Source organism: Heteronotia binoei, chromosome 21, assembly GCF_032191835.1.
Source record: "Heteronotia binoei isolate CCM8104 ecotype False Entrance Well chromosome 21, APGP_CSIRO_Hbin_v1, whole genome shotgun sequence".
In the NCBI taxonomy this organism is placed as follows: domain Eukaryota; kingdom Metazoa; phylum Chordata; class Lepidosauria; order Squamata; family Gekkonidae; genus Heteronotia; species Heteronotia binoei.
Genome location: NC_083243.1, coordinates 86,456,242 through 86,474,027, shown reverse-complemented (window position 1 = coordinate 86,474,027; position 17,786 = coordinate 86,456,242). Strand labels below are relative to the sequence as shown.

Genomic DNA, 17,786 nt, shown 5'->3' with positions numbered 1-17,786 from the left:
TTTATGAGGAGCGTTTCTATATTCCAGCCGTTTGTAATTTAGGAAACAATCACATGTATCTGACTCACAAAAGCGTATGCCACTTGTTTCTCGTTTACTTGCTGTTTCAGATTACCATGGCTACCCATCTGGACGTAACATTTATTTATTTGTTTGTTTTATTCCATTTATATCCCGCCCTAGTTGTGGGTTCTGCTTACATCACAGTAGGTGAGTTGGATGAGCTGATAGATGCCCTCCTCTGAACAAGAAGTGCCACAGCACTGGTCGGGTTGCCAGCCTCCAGGTGGGGCCTGGAGATCTGCTTTTATAACTGATCTCCAACTGGCATGATGAGGCACCTCGCCTCTCCAAACCCCGCTCTCTCCCTGATCCATCCCCAAAGTCTTCAGATATTTTCCAACACAGACCTGGCAACCCTACACAGCAGAGTGGCACCTACCAATGAACCTGCTGCATAAGGCTGTTTGCAGACAAACTGCTCCAAAATCAGAAAACAAAGCACAATCCACATGATGTTTTTTCTTAGGGCCAACCACAATGATGCAGAACAGTGTGTAAGCTTTCGAGTTCAGCAGAACTCTTCATCAGGCTGGATGTTACAAAATGAAAAATGACAAAACAAAGACCAAGAGGATTTTCTTTTAATAAGACCTTTCTGGTAATAAAGTCCTTTTCAGGCGTTTGCTAAGTGGGCTTTCCTATTAGCAGTAAGCCACTTTTTGCAGTGTCCCTCTTCACAATCACACAGCTGGGACCTTTATATTGTCAATCTACTGGTGCTATAATTTTTTAGGGATCAGTAACTTTGTGGTGGGTCCCTGTGAGATATCAGCTGGCCTCGTAGTTGCCAACCATAACCAGGGGGATATCGAGCGCCGGGGCGGTGGGGCTGACAACAGTGTACACAGACTTGGGAAGACAAAATTGTCAATATTGGTATTGTCTAAGCTGAGAGGTAGTGGTTCTTCGGAGCCTTAGGCGAGGGACTTTGGTTTGGCATCACCTACTTCCCAAGCCTTGTAAACTGCAGATGCCAGGGACTGAACCTGGAATCGTCTACTAGTCAGACACATGCCACGACCCTTTCTTTATGTATGTGTGGGATCGAGAAGGATAGGACTGGGGCTCCTTGTTGTAGTCTCAAAGCTGTCCCCTCCCCGCTCTGGTACTGCGCTTTTTCAACCCCTTCTGTCACTCGCTTCCGGCCCGCTTAGGGGCGAACTCCAGAAGCGCCTTCGCCACCCGTCATTTACCGCTTGCGCCGTTCGTTGTCTTCGCGCAGAGGGGAGGGTGACTTGGGAATGCGGTCAAGGAGCTGCCGCAAGGGCTGCCGGGCGATAGGCAGGCGGGCGGCCCGGGGCCCGGACCTAAGATGGCGGCGGCGTTGGTGGGGGGGAGGAGGAGAAGGCGGAGGAGGGGGTGGCGGTTCCTGTGGCTGTCGCGAGGCTCAGGCTGTGGAGGCGGCGGGCGGCTGTGCCGGAGCTCGGGCTCGCAGGGTGGATAAGAGCGAGTGGGTCAAGGAGCAGCGGGCTGCAAGAGACCTGGCTCGGGCCAGGCCGCCATGGGCTCCCAGGTGCTGCAGATCCTGCGCCAGGGCGTGTGGGCGGCTCTGAGTGGCGGCTGGTACCAGGACCCGCACCAGGGCGCTGGGGTCAACGCGCTGCACCTCTACCTGTGGCTCTTCCTGCTCGGCTTCCCTTTCACCCTCTACATGGTGAGTGAGGACAGGAGGTCCCCAGGAGCCGGCCTGGCTTTCTCACACCTCGGGATTTGGGCTCTCTCCCTTGGGGCTTTCGTCTCCTGCCCCATGGTGGGCTTGACGCCTGCATCCCACTGCGCTGACCTGCCCGAGCCGCCTTTCTATGTTGGCTTTATTTTTATGGCTTTGCTTTGGGTGATCTCGCTTCAAAAGTGCCAGCGTCAGCCTGATTCGCACCTGGCTCCGGTCCGCCCCGGTGAAGTAGCCACCTAAAAACATAAACAGGGGAGGAGTGCTTGGAACTGCTGTGGAGTGTAATGGCTCTGAGGTGTTCTCTAGGATGGTTTATAGTGCTTCTTCACACGTTTCGGTATGTCTACAGGGAAGGAGTTTTGTTTAGGAATTAGGGCTCAGTCTGTGTGAAAGTCGAAAAAGGTGCGTGTAAAATTGTACATGATAATCATACCTTATGTGGCTGGGAAATATGGAACCATTATTGAAAAGTGGGTGTCAAGGCTAGCCTTACCTGTTAGGAAGTTCACCTCTGAATGCAATGGGGAAGTACTTGCTTTCTGCTACATAGACTACCACAATGGAGACCTGGCCATCTGATAAGGTGCTTGAGTACTATTTTCCATCTTTCCCTATTTTGGAGCCTATGACTTCCTAACCTGTAACCATGGTGTATATGCTAAGTTTAACCTGTTATGGTGTTACATTTAGGGAATTACAAAAAAATCTGAGGATACAGGCGCCATTAAAGAATGCCTTGATCTGTATTTTTCAATCGCAGGCATTTATGTTCCCTTTGAACTGGTTTGTTTTCCTGATAAAGCCTAGGATGATTTGTTCTTGTACTAAGTATGGACTGCCAGCACTTGGACACTTGACATTATGTGGGAGATTAAGATAGCACAAGATTGTGATAAGCTCCAGAACCTCTCCCTGCTGTGGCTGTATACATTTTATGAATTTGTGTGGTACGTGTTAATGTGGATTGTTGTAGGGAAGGGGATTGTGGAACAAGTTCTGCTTGATGTTTGATCTTGCATAAAAAAATTGTGGTTAGCCCGAATCCAGCAATATCATTTTCTAAACTAGCAATGAGAGGCTTATCAAACCCATGGATGCACAACAAATAGATAATATGTTGGGATGGCCCAGCTTTACTTAATAGTTTTTTTTGTGTGTGTGAACTATGCACACACTCTTTCCTTCATTCCCTCTATTCCTTCATCCAAATCATTTATAAAGACATTGAACAAAACAGGTCCCAGGACAGATCCTTGAGGCACTCCACTTGTCACTCCTCTCCAAGAGGATGAGGAACCATTCACAAGCACTCTTGGGGTGCGATCTGTTAACCAGTTACAGATCCACTTAACGGTAACAGGATCCAAACCACATTTTACCAACTTGTCAACAAGGATAGTTTGTGGAACCTTATCAAAAGCCTTACTGATATTACAGCCCCTTTGTACTGTTTTAGAATCTTATCCTCAAGATAGCCATATGCCTTTATTTTTTCTCGACTGGAGTTTGACTGCCTTGCCTGCTCTCTTCTAATTTTGCCAATTTGCTGCTCTGTAGCATATAGGATGTCTCTGCAAATACAATTTCCAGGACTACCTGTGGGATTAGTTTGATTTCAGGAATCAACTATCATGGGGGGTATTTGTAGACTGGAACTGGGAAATAGCTTTTTCTGTTCTAAGCATTCTTATAGGGATACTGTTTTCTACCTGTCCCGCTTCCTAAGACTTTGTTTTGTTCACTTTATATGGGACTAATTTCCAGTGAGTGCATGTTGCTGTGGCAACCAGGCTGTGATCACATTTAATTCCTGGCAAATCTAAGTAAATAGACAGCACAAGATAAAAGCTGACTTGTAAAAGAGGTATGTGGTTCACCGAATGAGTCTCCAGGGAGAGCCCTGTGTGAGCTTGCAACTACAGGAGATGAAGGACTCGTTTTCAGGGTCAGGGTGCTTCATTAGCACTTATTGCTGCTTGACGGGAGAGTAGCTTCTTTGCCACTGGAAAGATGTGGAGCTAAAGAAGAGATGCTTATATTTTAGAGGGTTGAGGTTTTTAATATCTTTATGTTTCATTATGTGTACTGCTGGAGAATCTGGGTGGACCTTTTGCATTATTGCAAACAATATTATGTTAGTAAGTAGACAGCTCAAATACTTTGGCCACCAAATGAGAAGGGAGCACTCACTGGAGAAGACCCTGATGCTGGAAAAGACAGAAGGAAAAAAAAGAAGGGGATGGCAAAAGATGAGATGGCTGGACAGTGTTACTGATATAACTAACATGAATTTGAGCAGACTTTGGAGGATGGTAGAAGACAGGAGGGCCGTGGGGTCACAAAGAGTCAGAGTCGACTGTGTGACTGAACAACAACAAGTAGACAGTTTCAGAGGGTAGTTGTGTTGGTCTGCAGTAGAACAGATTCAAATCCAGTATCACCTTAGAGACAAAGAGCTTCAGGACATATGGTTTTGAGAGTCAACGCTCCTTTTGTCTGATACCCTGAAACTCATGTTGGTCTGTAAGATGCTACTGGACTTGGATATAACTGTACTAAGAAGACAGTGAAAGATCCTGGCTGTCTCATTAAAGCTCTAATGTGTAATAGATGAGCAATCATAGTTTGCTTATGACTAAACATTTCCTAGCAGAAGCTAAAATGCCATTTCTGAAAAGTGACTTATAAGGCACGATTTAAAAAAAAATGTAGTTTCCAACTTTTAATTATGATCTACAGCTGTTTATCTTTTCTGAATCTGAAGAAGTGTGCATGCACGCAAACACTTTTTACCCAGAATTAAACTTTGTTGGTCTTAAAGGTGCCACTTAAAAAAAAAAAATCTTTCCTGTAGTAATACTGGGGAGTAATTCATTTGATCAAACTGGAATGTTAGGAATGTGGTTTAAGTGGATCTACTCAGTTTGATACACTGATCAAGTGCTTCAGCTTGTACCAGGCTTGCAGCTAACCTGTGCTCACTGAGCACTTGACCATTTTTGATACCTTTGTAATAGTATAATAAACATGGACTGAGTTGCAGTCTGGGTAGCTGGTCAAGAAGTGATGAAGCAATCATGTGCCTCACAAAAGCTGTAGTATTTCCAAATCCTGCAATTTCAATGTATGTCATATTTTAAGGAATCAAATCATATTAGTATTGGGTGTTCTGATTATTTCAACAGGAGAAAGTACCTCTCAGTTGTCACTGGCTTGTTGACTGTCTCATGCAAATAGTTCTTGATGTGCTTAGTTTAGTTTTGTAGTGCTTAGTTGAAAATAGGAGCCAAAACATTTAGTCTTGTAGTGCTTAGTTGAAAATAGGAGCCAAATCACTGCTTTGCAGTTGGAGAGCTGCCTGTATATCAAATGGTTTAAAATTGGTCTGCTTTACCAGGGGGAAAAAAGTGAGATTATGACATTTTAGAACTGTGTTTCTCCTGGAGTAGTGATTGTTTTAGGATTCTCTGCTTTGGTGTCATTTTTTAAAAAATTCTATGATACATTATTACTACATAGTGCTCAAATTTGGGTGGAATGCCATCCTGGTCCTTTTTACAGAGATGCTCCCAGGATGGAGCAGGGTCACAACAGGACTGCAGAAAATCAGTAAGAAAATGTTTCATGTCCTTACATATTTGACAAAGTCTAGCTGAAAATAGGTTGTGCTGAGCTTGGGTCTTCAGCAATTTGATGAGGCTATCTCTGAGTAAAGCTACATGGGAATAGCCTGCATTGCACTCCATTTATACTTACTTAGACCAGAGTTGTTTTTGGGGCTCTCCTTGGTAGAGACACAGTGCAGAGGTAGAAATGTGGAGAGACAACCAGTGTTCCCTCTAAGTTGTATATGAGAAAGTGTTCTTGCACATGAAAGCTTATACTATGAATAAAATTTTGTTGGAGGTGCCACTGGATTCAAATTCTGTTCTTTTCCCTTGAAGCTGCGTGTGTGAACAGCCGCTCTTGAACACAGGAAGCTCCACTCAGCAATCTGGAGCTGCACAGGGTCTTGCATTACACACTGCCCGTTCTAAGACTTTAGGAGTTATATTCTGCTCAGGATGTCAGTTGCTCCACTCAGTGTGGGTGTGGGGGGGTGGGGGGGATTAGAGGGAATAAGGGAGACAACTTTTTCTTCTTCCTCAAACTGAAACTTTCACAGTGTGTGTGTGCCTGCCTGCATTTCCCAGATTCACAGAAAGCTTTGGCATAGCAAGGCTAGAAAATTGAAATAGGCTCTGCTGGTACCTTAAAAACAGCTTGTTCAGCAATTATAATACCAAAATGGGCCAGCACCTAATTGGAGCCTGGTGTAATCTGAAACTTTTCTATTCTTTCCCCCCTCCTGCTTCAGGCACTGCTAATAAGTAAAGAAGAGGCAATAGACAACCTGTGAGATTGTTTGGGAATGATATGTTTACTGCATGGCCTTGGGCAAGAGGCATCTATCTTAACAGTGAATATAGGCCAGTGTTAAAACAGGTTGAGTCATAATTGGCTGTCTCTTTCTCTTCCTCATTTTGCTATGTGCATGCAGTCTGGACATATTCTAAATAGATACAACTACTGTGGTCATCTCATTCCTTACTTCTGAAGTATTGTTTACTGAAGGCATTCTAGAGCTATGCCATTATGGCAGTTGCACAATGCAGAAATATTTACAGCACATCCTTTGAGGAAGCCAGAAATCTTAGGATGTTGGATGTGGTTTATGACTGTATACTTAGCTTCATGATTACTTAAAATTTTGTATCTGTAACCATTCAGATACCAGTTGTCAGAGAAAATAAACCTGTGCCAGGTGTGCATTGGTTGCTGCTTCATCAGTGTGACAGTTCTAATACCACTTTAGACAGTCCCAGAGAGCTTAAACTTAAGAGGCCTGTATGTGCCACTGATGGAAAAGATGAGTGTGATATAGAAGTTAGTGTTGGATTAGGTCCAGAGAGTTCCAGATCAAATCCCTACTCATCCATGATGCACACTGGGTGACCTTGGTCTATTTACTCTCATTCAGCCTAGAATGTCTCTATGAAAATAAAATACAGGAGAGGCCCATATGCACTGTATTAACTCTTTGAAAGATGTGTGGGATAAAAATGTGGTCAATAGAGTTTCAGAATGGATGGATCTGGATGTGGTTATGTTGGCTGATACAGGATTTCCTGCAGGTGTGCCAGACTGATATTTCAGAACAAGTTTGTACATCTACACCAGTTTGGTGTACTGGTTAAGTGCATGGACTCTTATCTGGGAGAACCAGGTTTGATCCCCCACTCCTCTACTTGCAGCTGCTGGAATGGCCTTAGTCAGCCATAGCTCTCGGCAGAGTTGTCCTTGGAAGAGCAGCTTCTGTGAGAGCTCTCTCAGCCATACCTACCGCACAGGGTGTCTGTTGTGGGGGAAGAAGATAAAGGAGATTGTAAGCTGCTCTGAGACTGATTTAGAGAGAAGGGTGGGGTATAAATCTATAGACTTCTTAAATAAAATGAGTGTACAGGCTGTGCCTCTGGCTTTCATAGGGAAAACCTTATCTCAAACTGGGAAAAATCTTCCCATATAATGGATCATATTAACTAAAGTGGGAACAGACATAAGATTTTTAATTGGTGGCCTAAACCTCTCTGAGGACTTCAATGTACAAGAATAATCTTGTACAATGTACAAGGGAAACTATATCCTTTCATCATCTTGGTGATGAAAATGCTGCCTCTGGTCCTACCAATGGGTCAAAATTTGAGGCAGCCCAGGAGAATGTGCTTTCTGCCTACCACATAAGACACAAGACTATTCTAGAATAGATACATTAGTAGTTTCAGACATTTACTAATTATTAAATGTCTGGGGTAAAATTAAAAAGGTAAAGGTAGCCCCCTGTGCAAGCACCAAGTCATTACTGACTCATGGGGTGATGTCACATGATGATGTTTTCTAGGCAGATTTTTTGTTATGGGGTGGTTTGCCATTGCCTTCCCCAGTTATCTACACTTCCCCCCCCCAGCAAGCTGGGTACTGATTTTACTGACTTTGGAATGATAAAAGGCTGAGTCAACCTTGAGCCGGCTACCTGAACCAGCTACCTGAACCCAGCTTCTGCTGTGGTCAAACTCAGGTTGTGAGCAGAACTTGGACTGTAGTACTCTAGCTTACCACTCTGCACCATGGGTGTATTTTACCTGAGTGACAATAGGTATGTATCTCAAAGCATTTGAGAAGCAGTTACAATCTTGATGTAACATTGATTGTATTGTTTCAAAGTGGAGGAAGTATTTTTTCATACCGATGGTGCCACTTGAGCTGTTTCAGAAATTCCAAATTGATCTCTTACTGGCTACTTAATTTCTGATGCTTTATTCTAATGTGCGGGTGGAGGCATTATATGCCTTCATTTCTCCCCCCCCCCCAAAAAAAGTGGTAGCTGTCCATGTGATGCAAGAAAAGTTTCTGAACCTAGTGGGCTTGTTTTCCCATTTAATTTGCTAAGGGTTTGTGTGTGTTTGTCTGTAAGTGTCCCAGTAGTGCTGCAGGTAGTTTTCTACATTTATGTATTACTGAAAGCTTTTGGAATGACTCTGAGTTTCAAACAATTTTTATTAGTAACATATGGCAATATATTCAATTTCTTATATAGAAGATGATTTTGGATTTATATCCCGCCCTCCACTCCGAAGAATCTCAGAGCGGCTCACAATCTCCTTTACCTTCCTCCCCCACAACAGACACCCTGTGAGGTGGGTGGGGCTGGAGAGGGCTCTCACAGCAGCTGCCCTTTCAAAGACAACCTCTGCCAGAGATATGGCTGACCCAAGGCCATGCTAGCAGGTGCAAGTGGAGGAGTGGGGAATCAAACCTGGTTCTCCCAGATAAGAGTCCACACACTTAACCACTACACCAAACTGGCTATATCTTTAATAACTACTTTTTTTCCCAATCCCATATATTACTTTCTACATACCCCTCCCCCCTTTTACTTGACCCCCGCTGGTGTAGTAAATTCAAAACATCATTTTAAAAGGTACCCTTAATTAATAAGAACCAAAGTTCATATCTTCCCCCCACTTATACTTAATCATTATCAAAGATTGTCCAATGTCCTTTTATTTTCCATTCTTTTTCTCCGTATCTTCTGAACTTCTTCCACTCCATCTTAAATACTTCTAAATCATAGTCTCTTAAAGTTCTTGTTAACTTATCTATTTCACTCCATGTCATAACTTTAACAATCCAATCCCATTTCTCTGGTATTTTTTCTTGCTTCCACAACTGCACATACAATGTCCTAGCAGCTGAGAGCAAGTACCGGATTAAAGTTCTGTCTTCTTTTGGAAATTTTTCCATTTGTAATCCTAACAGAAAAATCTCTGCAACTTTGTTAAATTCATATCCCAAGATCTTCGAAATCTCTTGCTGAATCATCTGCCAAAACATTTTAGCTCTTTCACAAGTCCACCACATATGGTAGAAAGAACCTTCATGCTTTTTACATTTCCAACATCTGTCTGGCATCTTGTTATTCATCTTTGCCAATTTTTTAGGAGTTATATACCATCTGTACATCATCTTAAAACAATTTTCTTTGATATTCTGGCATGTTGAGAGTTTCATAGAGTTCTTCCGCTTTTGGAATGACTCTGGATTGAGTCCAATGAATTGCAAATAAAGAATTTGCAAACCAGGATTTCTTTGCCTCACTCCTTTTGCTACAGCCCGCTGACCCCTCTGAAATTCAGATCCTGGGGGTTCAGGGAGCCCTTACAAACAGCATGGGGGGATTATTGGAAAACCTGTAATGAGAAGGGAAAACTGGTAAAAAGTCATTGCTTATACCAATGAAAGTATTCTCCTGACAAAGGACAGCTGTTGGGTTCAACTCTATATTTGGAAGTGGCAGACAAGTCAACCCCTTATCAACAAAGCAGGGAAAGGAAATTGCATCTGGAGATAACACTTCAGAGAGCTTACAGTCACACCAAAAATGGTATCCTAAGGTTTGATTTGAAATTCTGCAGCAGTTAAGAAAAAAGCAAACACACATAAAAAGCAAATTTTGGCCTCCAAACCACTCACTGGGCAAGTCTGATCTATGGTTTATTATTTTTGAACCCCATGTGTGACTTGATAATTAGCTCATATGGATGCTTTTTGTTCAAACAAGGCCTGTACCATTTTATCTTGCATCTTACCTCCTTGATTTATCTAAAATTCCCTGTACCTTAGACATTAAAATCCCTTGTTGGTTTCACGTCAGCTCCTGACCTGTCCTCAAGATGCACAGGCCTAACCAAGTAATATTTATGTACAGAGAAAATTCATTTTGCTACATACTGATGCAGACAGGAAGGGAGTTGGCAGGCGATGAGAGGAAATTGTGGAAAAGAATAAAATGTGCAGAGAAATAAACAGAAATGGAGCCATTAATACAGAATGGAGCCATTAATACAGAATTTACTTTGCAGTTTAAAATACCTGATGTGGTATGAACATAGAGCAGAGATGATTCCCCTAGGGGATTCCTTAGGGGAATCATCTCTGGGTCAACAGCATGGGTTTCTCAAGAACAAGTCATGTCAGACTAACCTGATCTCTTTTTTTGAGAAAGTGACTTATCTTGCTGGATCAGGGAAATGCTGTAGACATAGTTTATCTTGATTTCAGTAAGGCTTTTGATAAGGTTCCGCATACTATCCTTGTTGACAAGTTGGTAAAATGTGGTTTGGATCCTGTTACCATTAGGTGGATCTGTATCTGGTTGACAGATCGCACCCAAAGAGTGCTTGCGAGTGGTTTCTCATCCTCTTGGAGAGGAGTGACAAGTGGAGTGCCTCAAGGATCTGTCCTGGGACCTGTTTTGTTCAACATCTTTATCAATGATTTGGATGAAGGAATAGAGGGATAGAATGTTCATTACATTTGCTGATGATACTAAATTGGAGGGGTTGTAAATGCAGTAGAAGACAGAACAGGATGATCTTGACAGGCTGGAAAACTGGGCTAAAACCAATAAAATGAATTTTAACAGGAATAAATTTAAAGTTCAGCATTTAGGTAGGAAAAATCCAATGTATGGTTACATGAGTCAACAGTGTGATGCGGTGACTAAAAAGGCAAATGCAATTTTGGATGAAGGAATAGAGGGAATGCTTGTTAAATTTGCAGGTGATACTAAATTGGTAGGGGCTACAAATACAGTAGAAGACAGAAACAGGATACACTACAGGATGACCTTGACAGGCTGGAAAACTGGGCGGAAACCAATAAAATGAATTTTAACAGGGAGAAATGTAAAGTTCTGCATTTAGGTATGAAAAATCCAATGCATGGTTATAGGATAGGGGAAACTTGTCTTAGCAGTAGTTTGTGTGAAAAGGATCTAGGGGTCTTAGTGGATCATACGCCAGAACATGAGTCAACAGTGTGATGTGATAGCTAAAAAGGCAAATTCAATTTGGGCTGTATCACCAGAAGTATAGTGTCCAGATTACGTGAAGTGATGGTATTGCTTTATTCTGCTCTGGTAAGACCTCACCTGGAGTATTGTGTTCAGTTTTGGGCACCACATTTTAAGAAGGATATAGACAAGCTGGAATAGGTCTAGAGGAGGGCGACGAAGATGTTGAGGGGTCTGGAGACCAAGTTGTATGAAAAAAGGTTGAAGAGGCTGGGCATGTTTAGCCTGGAGAGGAGGCAGTTGAGAGGTGATATGATCACCATCTTCAAGTACTTGAAGGGCTGTCATCTAGAGGATGGTGTGAAATTGTTTTCCGTGGCTCCAGAAGGTAGGACCAGAACCAATGGGTTGAAATTAAATCAAAAGGGTTTCTGGCTCAACATTAGGAAAAACTTCCTGACTGTTAGAGTGGTTCCTCAGTGGAACAGGCTTCCTCAGGAGGTAGTGGGCTCTCCTTCCTTGGAGGTTTTTTAAACAGAGGCTAGATGGCCATCTGACAGCAATGAAGATCCTGTGAATTTACAGGGAGGTATTTGTGAGTTTCCTGCATTGTGCATGGGGTTGGATTAGATGACCCTGGAGGTACCTTCCATCTCTATGATTTGCCTAGATCAGCTTTATGTTTTTAACACTGGTCACTGAGATATGTCCAGGAAGCCCCCGGAAGCCTTTGGTGGAGACAAAAGCCTGGATTGCAGTGTTTAAATTCTGGCTCAAAATTCATTTTAGAACAGATCCCAACAGCCTTCTTGATTGTATGAAAAGAGACCCATATATTTCGTCCTGGACAGCAGTGCTTCTGTCTAAACTCAATCAATTGGGGTTAGAGGTAGATGATTTTTCTACCTCTGAAGAGTCATATATCTTCAGATGTATTAAACTGAGACTGTGGGAATTGGAGGAAACGAAATTACGGCCAACTCTCCCTTATACTTGCTCTCCAGCTTCCTTAGGTCTTTATGCTTTTTGTGGCAAAATGCCCAATTATCTATCAGACCTAACCACTCCAAGTCATCGCAGGGCATTTATGTTGGCCAGACTAAACGCATTTCCCTCCAAAGTTGTACAAGGGAGATATCAGCGAGTCCCTTTAGCCGACAGACTTTGCTCCTGTGGAGCGAATACCCCTGACTCAATCCAGCATATATTGCTTGATTGTTCTTTTTACCATAACCTCCGTAAAGATTTATTTGGCAAGCTTTCTTTTTCTCCAGATTTGTCTATTCTGCCACCCTGTTATTATTTATTGAGTGATACTGAGGGGGTGGTTAGTGAGGCTGTGGCAAAATTTCTGGCTGACATCCTTAAATTTAATTCTGACCATGTTTGAATGTATCTGTAAGCTCGGTTTTATTTTGATTTTATCTCCAATGTTTAAATTTTTATATTCTGTGTATTTTTATCTGAATCTATTATGCCATTAAAGGTTTGGTATGAGGTATGAGGCCCCCGGAAGCCCTGCTTCGTTTTATGATTCCAGTACTGACCTATTGTCAGTGAATTTGTACAGCTCTGTTTTAACAAGCCACATAAGCAAATAGCCTTGAGTGACAGAAGGAGAGCGCTCTCTTCCTGAACTATTCATAATCTTCAATAGATCTAATTTTCAACATAGTCTCATTTGTTGATACCTAAATCCAACAGTTAGGAGCTTGATAAGACAGGATAGATCTTTCTACAATTCTGAGAAAAGCCCCAGTTTGCATTTTTTTTTAAATTAAAGTTAGCTCCTCCTCAATAATAGAAACCACACTGTACTTTTAAGAAAGTAGATCTCAGTGGCCATTATGGGGATTTTTTTTAGCAACAGCAATATTGCCACCTTCAGATCTTGGGAATGGCCTTTGCTGTGGCTCTTTTGGTATTCCAGACCATCCCTGCTCCTCTCCCTCCTGTTGTGGAGGGCAGACTTATTGGAGTTAGACCCAGCAGCAACTGATGGGCAACTTGCTATCATGTGACAACAGTTCCTATCAGTTCCAGGTTTCCAAAGAAGCCCCAATGAAGCCAACATGCTACTGTTTCTTCTTCCTTTTTCATAGCCTGCTTAGTTGCAGCCTCCCAGTCTAAGTATCACCTGGCAGGCATGCTGTGCTAGAGTCATGTTCTAGTGCAGAGGTGTCGAACTCATTTGTTATGAGGGCCGGATCTGACATAAATGAGACCTTGAGGGGCCGAGCCATGTCGGGCCGAGCGATGTGTGTACCTAGTAGATAGCAGAGATATAAATTTTATAAGGAACACAGAGAAACACAAATATATTTTTTTAAATGTAAAAACATTCTTAAAACGTTAGCACTCATTAGTCTTAAAGGTGCTTTCTTGTATTTCTCCCATGGGATCCAGGGAACTGGGCAAAGGAAATTCTGACTCTTTCCTTCCTTGGGACTGAGGAGGCCTCAGTCAATAGAAGGAAGAGAGGTTTGGCTCAGAAGCTCTGCTGTGTGATTAAGAGAGCCTGGCAAAGCAAGCAATTCCTCCCCCCTTGCTCCCCAAGGGAGGAGCCTCAACCAATGGAGAAAGTAGAGGTTTTGCTCTGTAGCTCCTGTGCAGTTGAGCAAGCCTGTTATGCAGAGGGAAGCAAGAGAGAGAGAGAAGGAAGCAGTTGACAGCCAGTTGCTTGGGGGCCTGATAGGAGCCCTCCATGGGCCTAATTTGACCCCCGAACTGCATGTTTGACACTCCTGTTCTAGTGTTTGCACCTGACACTACCTTGTTAGGAAGGCTGAAGTCCTTGAACCACTTTGATAGAACCTAACTGTCAATATGCTCTAAGCTCAGATAGTGTTATCTGACCACACCATTCTCTACTTCTACTTGAAGGGCTCTTCTACAGAATCATGTAGGCCCCTTGTAATTTTATAAATGTGTCATTTCTTCTTTAGTTATTTACCTCCAGTTAAGAAGAGTTGCATAATTGAATTTAGATTTTCCAATTCTTTGATAATTCTGGTTGCCTCTTTCTGCATCTTTTCCCTGTTGTATTGTGATTTTTTTTTGTGGGGTGGGGGTGGGGGAATGAGTTGCCCAGGACATATATATTTGAGTTGCTGCTTTGGTGTAGATTTATATAAAGGCACTACAGTGAGGTGGCTGGATTTTCAGTCCATTTTCTACTCAACTATAACATGGAACTTACCTTCTTCACTGCTGCTGTGTAATGAGTGGGTGCTTTTAGTAAATCTGCCACTAAACCGTAGAATCTTTTTCTGGATATTCAGGCCTAAGTTAGACTATCAGCATGTATATGAAACAGGGGGTGTTTTTGTCTCAAAATGGTGTACTTACCTTGGTTTACAGTTTTTGGTGGCCCCTTCAGAAAATTTGGAGAAATCTTTCAGGAGTTCTTGGCTTGGACTTCATCATCCTGATCTTTTAAAAAATGAATTGATGTTATTAAACTATCAAAAAACCCCAGTAATTCATCCTAACTTGACCATCCTCACTGTTGACTCCATCTATTTATAATTTATTCAACCTTGGTTCTAGTACAGCTTTCAGGTATTTCACAGCATTATTTGGAAGGAGGGACTGTGGTTCAGTGGCAGAGTATCTGCTATGCATGCAGAAGTTCCCAGATTAAATTCCTGCTATGAAAGAATGCAGCTAAATGAATCAGGTGGTAAATGTGAAAGATCTCTGCCTGAGACCCTGGGGATCCACTTCCAGTCTGTGTAGACAGTACTGATCTTGAAGGACAAAAGATCTAATTCAGTGTAAGACAGCTTCGTGTGTGGTCCTCTACATGGTGAGAATTGTTCACCAACTCTTACCCTCTCCTTATTGCTGTTAAAGCAGTTATTAATCCCTATGGCAGTATTTCCAGTTATCCCATAGTTGATAAATTTAGTAAGTCCTTACTGAGGGTCCTTTGAAGTTCTCATGCGTAATATTTATTTAGTTTTAAAACAATTTTAGTAATTTGCAATATATTATTATAATATTAAGAATTTTTTTTTAAAAAATAATACAGATTGAAAACAATACATATGAACATATGAAGCTGCCTTATACTGAATCAGACCTTTGGTCCATCAAAGTCAGTATTGTCTTCTCAGACTGGCAGCGGCTCTCCAGGGTCTCAAGCTGAGGTTTTTCACACCTATTTGCCTGGACCCTTTTTTGGAGATGCCCGGAATTGAACCTGAGATCTTCTGCTTCCCAAGCAGATGCTCTACCACTGAGCCACCATCCCACCACACACAATACATCACACTTTTCCCCCTTCTCCTCACCTCCCCTTTTCTTGACCCCCACCGGTGTTTACTTAAAATTGTGGGGGAAAAACAAGGTAACAACAAATCAAGAATCTCCATTTTAAAACTTTATAACCATAAAGAAGAAATAAAAACAAGAAAATAAGAAAAATTAACTCCATAAGTTCATCTTCATTTTTCTCCTTTCACCTTAAAGGCAAAGAAAGAAAAAAATTTCCTTTTATAGACTTTAGTCCATTATTCCACCACACTTCAACTATTATCAAAAATGACTAAATTTCCCTTTTCTTTCCATTGCTTTTCGGTTTAAAACAATTTTATTGGTAACATATGGTCTCTCTCTCTCGGCTTGACTTCGCAAACGAAGATTTAAGAAGGGTGCAGTAGTCCACGTTTGCTGCAGGCTCGCTGGTGGCTGACAAGACCAATGTGGGACAGGCAGATCCAGCCACAGTGGCTGCAGGGAAAAGTCTGATTTGGGGTTGGTGCTGTAGCAGTGCGATTCTTCCTCAATCTCCTTTTGTCCTCAAGATTAGCTATGCATGCGTTCTCAAAGGAAGAGACAGCCTGGTGGATGGTGTGCCTCCATGCTTTGCGATCTGAGGCTAGGTCAGACCACTGGTGATGGTTGATGCGACAGGTGCCAAGGGATTTCTTCAAGGAGCCCTTGTACTTCTTCTTTGGTGCCCCTCTATTTCGATGGCTGGTGGAAAGCTCGCCATACAGAGCAATCTTGGGAAGGCGGTGGTTTTCCATCCTAGAAATATGCCCTGCCCAGCGCAGCTGCGTCTTCAACAGCAGTGCCTCGATGCTTGTAACCTCCGCCCTCTTGAGTGTTGGTCACAAAGTCACTCCAGTGGATGTTGAGGATGGTGCGAAGGCAGCGCTGATGAAAGCGCTCAAGGAGTAGCAGGTGATGACGGTATAAAACCCACGATTCGGAGCCGTAGATGAGGGTTGTCATCACAACCGCTTTGTAAACATTGATCTTTGTGCCTTTTTTCAGATGCTTGTTGCTCCACACTCTTTTGTGCAGTCGGCCAAAGGCACGGTTTGCCTTTGCCAGCCTGTTGTCAATCTCCTTGTCGATCTTAGCATCTGAGGAGATGATGCACCCCAGGTAGCTGAACTGCTGGACTGTCTTCAGAACTGAATCACCCACAGTGATGCAGGGAGGGTGATAATCTTCCTGGGGTGCAGGCTGGTGGAGAACTTCTGTCTTCTTCAGACTAACTTCTAGGCCGAATAGCTTGGCAGCCTCTGCAAAGCAGGACGTCATATGCTGCAGAGCTGATACCGAGTGGGAGGCGAGTGCAGCATCATCAGCAAACAGTAGCTCTCGGATGAGTTTTTCCATTGTCTTGGAGTGGGCCTGTAGTCGCCTCAGGTTGAACAGGCTGCCATCAGTGCGATAGCGGATGTAGACACCATCGTCATCATCTAGATCTACTGCGGCTCTTTGAAGCATCATGCTAAAGAAGATCGTAAAGAGAGTTGGCGCGAGAACGCAGCCTTGCTTTACACCTGTGCCTATTGGGAAGGGCTCTGAGAGGTCGTTGCAGTGTCTGACTTGGCCTCGCTGGTCTTCATGTAGCTGGATGATCATGCTGAGGAACCTTGGGGGACATCCTAAACGTTCCAAGATTTGCCACAGGCCTTTCCTGCTAACGGTATCGAAAGCTTTGGTAAGGTCGACAAAAGTCACATATAGACCCCTGTTCTGTTCCCTGCATTTCTCTTGGAGCTGCCTGAGAACAAATACCATGTCGGTAGTGCTCCTGTTAGCTCTGAAGCCGCACTGGCTCTCTGGGAGGAGTTCTTCTGCAATGGTGGGCACCAGTCTGTTCAGGAGTATTCTGGCAAGGATTTTGCCTGCGATGGAGAGCAGGGTTATCCTCCGGTAGCTGGAGCAGTCTGACTTTTCCCCTTTGTTCTTGTGTAGAGTGATGATGATTGCATCGCGAAAGTCCTGTGGTAGTTTGCCTTGTTCCCAGCAGGTGACAAGTACTTTGTGAAGTGTGCTATGTAGTACTGTGCCCCCATGCTTCCAGATCTCTGGTGGGATTCCATCAACTCCCGCTGCCTTGCCACTTTTCAGTTGCTTGATGGCTTTAACAGTCTCTTCTAGGGTGGGGATCTCATCCAACTCTGTTTTCACTGGTTGAAGTGGGGTGAGGTGGATTGCTGAATCTTGAACTACGTGGTTGGCACTGAAGAGAACCTGAAAATACTCTGACCACCGGTTCAGTGTGGATGCCTTGTCTGTGAGGAGCACTTGGCCATCTGCACTACGCAAGGGACTCTGAGCCTGATATGATGGGCCATATACTGCCTTCAGGGCTTCGTAGAACCCTCTTAAATCACCAGTGTCTGCACACAGCTG

General features: G+C 43.2%; 1 protein-coding gene across 3 annotated transcripts in view; it reads left to right on the top strand.

Annotated features, from left to right (window-relative positions):
• The first annotated feature begins 1,406 nt into the window (after positions 1 to 1,406).
• Positions 1,407 to 17,786, top strand: part of PCNX1 (pecanex 1) — a 181,838-nt gene continuing 165,458 nt past the window's right edge. For 2 of the 3 annotated variants that reach the window (XM_060263210.1, XM_060263209.1), the window contains exon 1: positions 1,408 to 1,717. In XM_060263210.1, coding sequence (XP_060119193.1) covers positions 1,565 to 1,717 — 153 coding nt within the window. In that variant the 5' untranslated portion in view covers positions 1,408 to 1,564. Of the gene's footprint in view, positions 1,718 to 17,786 lie in introns of all 3 variants that reach the window. The other variant, XM_060263208.1, reaches the window with a different exon arrangement.